Source organism: Bison bison, unplaced genomic scaffold, assembly GCF_000754665.1.
Source record: "Bison bison bison isolate TAMUID 2011002044 unplaced genomic scaffold, Bison_UMD1.0 scf7180017864143, whole genome shotgun sequence".
Classification (NCBI taxonomy): domain Eukaryota; kingdom Metazoa; phylum Chordata; class Mammalia; order Artiodactyla; family Bovidae; genus Bison; species Bison bison.
Window position 1 is genome coordinate 4035424 of NW_011494715.1, and position 8243 is coordinate 4043666.

Here is an 8243-nt window from a genome sequence, read left to right on the forward strand (position 1 = left end):
TCTGGTTCCTCTTCCTTTTCTAAAACCAGCTTGAACATCAGGAAGTTCAAAAAAAAAAAAAAAAAAAAACATCAGGAAGTTCATGGCTCACATATTGCTGAAGCCTGGCTTGGAGAATTTTGAGCATTACTTGAATTCTAGTTGAGCTATTTCAAATCCTGAAAGATGATGCTGTGAAAGTGCTGCACTCAAAATGCCAGCAAATTTGGAAAACTCAGAAGTGGCCACAGGACTGGAAAAGCTCAGTTTTCATTCCAATCTCAAAGAAAGGCAATGCCAAAGAATGCTCAAACTACCGCACGATTGCACTGTGTATGTACATCAACAATTAAATGCCAGACTTCTCACATACACTTCACAGATACTGAATGGCACTGACCATCTTATAAAATAATGTGAACATAAGATGGGCTTCCCTGGTGGTTCAGTGGTAAAGAGTCTGCCTGCCAAGGCAGGAGATGCAGGTTTGACCCTTGGGTCGGGAAGATCCCCTGGAGAAGGAAATGGCAACCTTGGTATTCTTGCCTGGGAAACCCCACGAACAGAGGACTCTGGCGGGCTACAGTCCATGGGGTTGCAAAGGATTGGACATGACTTTAGCAACTAAACAACAATGAACGTAAGTTACAGAACAGACACAGATGGTAACCCGATACACAAGCACAGGTCTGGACAGGAGCAAGTCCAGTTGGCAGGAGCTCCCCACGCCAGAACCCTGATACTCACTCACCTGTCAAGACACTGCGCAGCCAGGCAGGCAGTTGTCAGAATCTCTTTGATGTGAGTCAGCCAGTTGGAGGCCTCCAATTTACTGAGCCATCGGTCCATGTTTTGTGTTTGGTCATTACAAGATTCCACGAGTTTGATTAAGCTCTCCTGAAGAATGTGATACCTTTAAGAAATAAGAAAAAGTAAATAAGAAGGAAAAACGATAAGAGAAGACAGAACAATGAAGGAAGAAACCAAATAAAAAACTCAGCCTCCAATATATCTAAGAGCAAGAGCAGCTCAAAATACTCTAAAAATATTTACCTAGCTTTGTAATAATTTACAGAGTTTAGGATTATAAAACTAATATTTAAAATTATCTGACTGGGGAGAGGGTCAGAGCCCTGCATTTTGTGAGCGGTCAGAGACAGCACCCCTGACGTCTGCACCCTACTCCCATGGGCTCACTCTGGACACCGATACTGTCAGCAGAGAACCCAAGGCCAGCTCAGATCCCATTATTTCCTTAGTTCCAACTCCCACCCCTTCACCGTCCCAGAAGCAATTATAAACCATTAACTGCAAGCATAAATGAGATGATACAGGTGGAGGAAACAAGATGTGGAAGTTAAGTGGGTATGTGGGAAATTAACTAAGTGTTTTTGACTTAGGAAAATGCAGTTGGCCTGTAGCATCTCTTTTCAGTAACTTTGGTGACTGCTGATCTAAAGCAGAGGAGATCTCATGGTGATGAAATTTCAGGGCTAAGAGAGAAAAAAATGCTATTTGATTAAAATTCACTTGTGAGCATCTACCATGAGTTTTCTGCTTATCTTGCAGAACACAAGGGCAAGATACCTGGCCAATTTTTGACTCAAGCTAATATGAAGGTTCCTTTAAAAACTTGTGATCTCCAACAGCTAAGAGGTCACCCACTCTAATTAGCTTCAAATAAGAGTCCATTACTGTCTCCTGAATCTTTTACCTGTCAATGGACTTGTGAATGCGCCTCCACTGGGGATAATGAGCTTCTTGCTCAAAGCCGCCTCCCTTGGCTCTGGCCTGCTGAGCTACGTTTAGAGGTCGAGTGTCAATGATGTAGCCACGCTTTCCTGCCCTGAGGGTGGCATTTATCAGTTTCTCATCTTCTTTGCACCGTCTCCCATTTGTGCCGGTGAGTGGCTGACCACTTCGCATAATAACCTACAAGGACAACGGAGTCTAAAATTTAGTAGTAGCTGCTTTAAAGTTTCTGAAAACAGAAATGAATTAAGCTAGATTAAGAATGTCTCGAAAAACAATTGTGTGTCATTTCAGAGATGAATTTGATCCTGAAACAAAGAAATGTTTCTATGTATTAACAACAGTTTAAAAATAGTAAAACAAAAATAAGACTTGGCATTCTTACATGATTTTTCTTTCCACTGTCTCAAAATACTTTCACATAATATAGTTCCTCTTAAAGATCAAATATTATAGTTCGTTTAGTCAGTGAATTAATCATCCAGTAGATCCAGGCCTGTAATTAAGACAATAATAATGGCCTAGACACCAGGAAACTTTTGCTTCAGCTACGTAAACTTAGAGTTGGCAGATTTTATCAAGAATTATAAAGAGAAAAGGAACCAGTGGTAAAATTAAAAAGGTTATACACTATTATTCCTGCTTTGGGAATCAATTTCAATGTCTTGAAAGCTACTTATCTATTCTTTATTCTCCAGTGGTTCTCTTTCAATATTCCAGGACTTAACCACTCATCTCCAAAGACTAAAAACTATATATGGGTTGGTCAGAAAGTTCCTTTGGGTTTTTCCATAAGATCTCACTTATTTGATACTTTTCTCAAGAAAGCAACATCTATTATACTGATCTCTTCCCTGGTGAATGGTCTGGAATTATTTTAATCTCATCCCATAATATATACTGTTATCTTAACTACTTTGAAATTTAACATAATCAAGGAAGGTCATCCAGAATGGCAAACTCTCTGACTGACTGCATTTACCATGTAACTGAACAATAACATATTTTGAGTTGTTAAAATCCTTTATGGTGAACCCTAGTGAAGAGAAATACTGCTCAGCAAGCAAGATAGGTGACCTAATTTAAAAAAATCTCTTTATCCTAAATAGCTAAAATTCAGGGGAAAAAGGAAAATAGCTATAACTTATTCACTTATTTACTACTGGATGCAAAATGAGAAGCAGAGTTTACTGACTGAGAGAAAACATGAGGAGAAAAATAAATTTAGAAAATATTTAGGAAATGAATGCACAATGAGCACCCGCCTATTCAATGCTTGACTCCTGTATTAAGTTGTGACTAATGATGTGTGTCACTCGTCTCCCTTTTGAAAATAAAAACGTCTGCTCAGTTTGCCTTACACGGGGAATCTGGTGAGAATAATTAAAGTACCACAGGGCCTCTCCTGGTGGTCCAGTGGCCGAGACTCTGGGCATCCACTGCACAGGGTGCAGACTCAACTCCTGGTTGGGAGAATGGAGACCCCACGGGCCGCAAGGCATGGCCGGGGGTGTGGAAGAAACCTGTCATACCATTGTTCCAGTCAGAGAACTTTATTTTCTACCAAAGAGTGTCATTTTCAGTATCAGATAACATTAGTTCCCTTTGTCCTGAGTCCTGAAGATAAACCAGCCTGGGCTTTTCTAAGGCTAAGCAGCATTATGGAAAGAATTCAAAGTCATATCCTGATCACAGAAAACATTCTAGTCCTGATTCCCAAAAGTTTAAACAGAAGTAAAATTCCTGGCAGGAGAGACTAATCACTTCAATGAACAGGTACACAGAAAAGGTGAACAGTTCTAAGAACCTCAAACCAAATCTTCCAGTTGACCACAGAGCGGTATTTACTGCTCACTTACCATTCCGTTCTTTTTATGATAATAGCTGAGGACTGGGAAGCGGCCTCCATGGCGAAATGTGGCTACCTTCCGCAGTGCATCGTCATCGATGGCTTTGGGCACTATGACAGCTGGCGGGTAAGAGGGGCACACAGAAAACTCCTTATTGACATAGCTTAGCCTCCATTCGCTGATCTGAAAGACACAAACACTTCAAAGCTAAGCAGGTACCTCAATCTCACAAAATAATCTAAAAACTTCTATTAAAGGAGCTTAGAGATTCATTTTCATACAATGAAGACACCATCTCACAGGAGTTTAACAGGAGGACACCTACTTCCTTAAACACTTTCAGAAAACACGAGCTCCATTCTTCAGAGCCAGCTTCTTACAGTGCTAAGTATCACTAGCTCCTAAAAAGTTCTTCCTCATATTGGGCAACATTTATTGATCTGTAATTTCTTCTATTTTTTTTTTTTAACCATGATTGCAGTACAAGTTCCCTATTTCACAAGGCAGCCAATGGAATACATGAAAGATAGCTGATTCTCCTTTAGTTTTCTACTATCCAAATGAAATATATTAATTATATTCATGAACATCATCTCATTCATTCTTGTCTGGGTACCAATGGTACCCTTAAAGTATAGCAACAGGAACTGCAGCAACTGTAGCAACAACTCCAGATAATGCTTAACCAGAACAAAACAGTGCTACTATCTACATCAAATCCCTTGCTCACTTCTGCTGTTTAACAAAGTAGAAGAAATGAGAAAAGACTGTTAACATCGTTCTTCAAGCAATAATAGCTTAATACTAAGAAAGATTATACTTATGAGTCGGTGAAATAATTTCAAACTCAGCAAGCTAAGGATCAAAAGCACACAATATAAAACTATCAAATGACAACTTATTTCTAACATGAAAAATGAAAACCACTTAAAGACTGTAAAAAGCTTTTGTGCACGAAAGTTTTGATATCTTCCTGTAAATCAGAGTTGGCCTAACATACTGGCCATGGGTTGTTGATGAGCCAAAGCATGTTTAATATACTATGCTCGTGGTCCTGCTCAGTTGTGTCTGACTCTCTGCAACCCTATGAACTGCTGCCCGCCAAGCTCCTCTGTCCATGGAAGAGAGGAACCTGTCAAGAGTGGGTACTTCCTACTCCAGGGGATCTTTCCAACCCTGGGATTGAACTTGAGTCTTCTATGTCTCCTGCATTGCAGGTGGATTCTTTACCGCTGAGCCAGTGAGGAAGCCCCTTGATATACTATAAATGTATCTGAAAAAACCTTCTAGAAGATGAAGTATCATTTTTAATTAAATGTTTTCTCTGTTCAAACTTATGCACATTATTAATTTAAAAGATACTTTATAAAAGAGTCAATTATTTTTCAAAAAAAAGAAGTATCCCTAGTTCCTGGAAAGTTCTTCCTCATATTGAGGAAAATTTATTGCTCAGTAACTTCCTGTATTTTATTTTTTAACCATGATTTCAGTACAAGTTCCCTATTTCACACAGCAGCCTATGGAATATATGAAAGATAGCTGATTCTCCCTTAGTTTTCTATTATCCAAATTAAACATATTAATTATTCTCATTCATTCTTGTCTGGGTACCATTCACTTTGTTAATGGTACTCTTAAAGTATAGCAACAAGAAGACTGCAACTCCAGATAATACTTAACCAGAACAGAATAATGCCACTATCTCCATTAAATCCCTTGTTTATTTCTGTTATTTAAAAATGGAGAAAAAATAAGGAAAGACTATTAACATCATTCTTAAAGCAATAACAGCTTAATACTAAGAAAATATTCTGCTAATCTAATTCTCCTTCCCCAGAGTAACCATTTTCAGCTCCTTTAGATTTTTATCAATTTTGAGTGTTTTTACTCTTAGGGATTACTTACTGGTTTCCTGCTCTAGAGAATGCCATGGTTCTTCACTGACCTGCAATACCACTTGTGTCAAATATTCTATTAAGTTTCCACACACGCTGGGGCCTGTATTTTGTCCCACTGGTCCAGCTGCAGTGAGTCTCTGGCTTTTAGAATAAGCCTGGCATTTAGTAGGCCAAGTCTCCTATATCATCTTCCCTCCTTCTTGTTCTTCAAGAGAATCTTGGTTTCCCTTGATCCTTTGCCCCTTTAATGTAACTTTTTATCAAATTCCATGTAAAATCCCACTGGGGTTTTACATTGACTATATAGACTGATTTAGAAACAATGACATCTTTATAATATCTAATTTCCTTGTCTATGGGCATAGTATCCTTCCACTTTTAAATCTTTCTTAATTTTTCTCAATAAAGTTATAAAATTCTCTCAATAAACATCCTGTATATCTTTTCCTAGGAACCTTATTTTTTAATGCATTTTAGGTTATGTCTTCAAATATGTGTCTGGTATAGAGAAATGCATACAATTTCAAGATTTCCAGTTTCCTAAGTACAGAAACATATAATCAGCTAGTAGCAATTTTGCTTCTTTCATTTCAATCCTTATACCTTTTATTTTCCCTTCTTGACTTCCTCAGCTAGGCGTAGTGATGGTGAGCAAATCTTTGTCTCACTCTTGAACTTACAGGGAATAATGAAAGATTTGCTTTTTGTATGTTTTTACTTTTGTAGTTACCCTTTATTAGATTAAATAAATTCCCTTCACATTCAACTCTGCTAAGAGCTTTTATCATGAACAAATGCTTAATTTATTCAAACTGTTTTTTCTCTTCTAATTTTGTTTTACCATATATGTAATTTGTCTTTTCTCTTTGGTTAATTTTGTGATATCTCTTTGCCTTACTGTTCAATAGTAGAACTCAATATGTCTAAGATTTCCTTTTCACTATCCCATGTGGGGTTTGCAGGATACCTTAGTCTAGGGCTTTGTGACTTTCTGATTTTGAAGCTGATAGTCTCCACTATCATCTATTTCAATACTGCCTTTCCTACAACTTCTCTATTATCTTCTTGAATTTCCATTTACTAAACATTGAACCTTCTTCTTTTACTATCCGTGCACGCATCTACCTTCTCTATCATTTTTTCCATCTTCCTTCTTTCTCGGTGCTGTTTGAGTATCTATATTCCAGATCACTAGATTCTCATTTTTAGTTATCCATAATCAGCTACTTAACCTTTACATCAAGTTATTCTTTTCTCTTCTTTTAAGTCAACTTTACTGAGATTTTACTATTTTATATGAAAAATAAACGATCCATTTAGAGTACACGATTTCATGACTCTTGATGGCTGTACCCACCCATCAATCATCTTTCACAAAAATTCCTAGTACACTTTTACAGTCTATACCTCTCCATCCACACCCAATACTAGGAATCACCATCTGCTTTCCTTCACTTTTAGTGTTATACCTAAGAAATCTTTGCCTAGTCAGGGGTCATAAAGATTTTCTCCTGTACTTTCTTAAAGAAGTTTTACACCTTTAGCTCTTATGTTTTGGTCTATATTTTGAGTTATTTTTTGTGAAATAAAGGTTTAGATCTATCTTTTTTACATCCAAGTGTTCCAATGCCATTAGTTGAAAAAACTATCCTTTATCTAGAGAATTGTCTAAGCACCTTTGGCAAAACCTGATCACAGATGCAAGAGTTCTTTTTTAAACCTTCTATAAATGATAGGACACTGAAAGAGAAACTCCCCAGGTCAGTAAGTGCCCAATATGCTACTGGAGATCAGTGGAGAAATAACTCCAGAAAGAATGAAGGGATGGAGCCAAAGCAAAAAGAATACCCAGCTGTGGATGTGACTGGTGATAGAAGCAAGGTCCGATGCTGTAAAGAGCAATACTGCATAGGAACCTGGAATGTCAGGTCCATGAATCAAGGCAAATTGGAAGTGGTCTACAAGAGATGGCAAGAGTGAACGTCGACATTCTAGGAATCAGCGAACTGAAATGGACTGGAATGGGTGAATTTAATTCAGATGACCATTATATCTACTACTGCGGGCAGGAATCCCTCAGAAGAAATGGAGTGGCCATCATGGTCAACAAAAGAGTCCGAAATGCAGTACTTGGATGCAATCTCAAAAACAACAGAATGATCTCTGTTCATTTCCAAGGCAAACCATTCAATATCACAGTAATCCAAGTCTATGCCCCAACCAGTAACGCTGAAGAAGCTGAAGTTGAACAGTTCTATGAAGACCTACAAGACCTTTTAGAACTAACACCCAAAAAAGATGTCCTTTTCATTACAGGGAACTGGAATGCAAAAGTAGGAAGTCAAGAAACACCTGGAGTAACAGGCAAATTTGGCCTTGGAATACGGAATGAAGCAGGGCAAAGACTAATAGAGTTTTGCCAAGAAAATGCACTGGTCATAACAAACACCCTCTTACAACAACACAAGAGAAGACTCTATACATGGACATCACCAGATGGTCAACACCGAAATCAGACTGATTATATTCTTTGCAGCCAAAGATGGAGAAGCTGTATACAGTCAGCAAAAACAAGACCAGGAGCTGACTGTGGCTCAGACCATGAACTCCTTATTGCCAAATTCAGACTTAAATTGAAGAAAGTAGGGAAAACCACTAGACCATTCAGGTATGACCTAAATCAAATCCCTTATGATTATACAGTGGAAGTGAGAAATAGATTTAAGGGCCTAGATCTGATAGAGTGCCTGATGAACTATGGAAT

General features: G+C 38.1%; 1 protein-coding gene across 1 annotated transcript in view; it reads right to left on the bottom strand.

Annotated features, from left to right (window-relative positions):
- The window catches only part of MTMR9 (myotubularin related protein 9), a 73711-nt gene that overhangs the window by 14641 nt on the left and 50827 nt on the right, over positions 1-8243 (bottom strand). Inside the window, exons 4-6 of the mRNA XM_010840277.1 lie at positions 3591-3764; positions 1694-1911; positions 731-892 (exon numbers count right to left, since the gene is read on the bottom strand). Of these exons, the coding sequence (XP_010838579.1) occupies positions 731-892; positions 1694-1911; positions 3591-3764 (554 nt within the window). The remainder of the gene's footprint in view (positions 1-730; positions 893-1693; positions 1912-3590; positions 3765-8243) is intronic.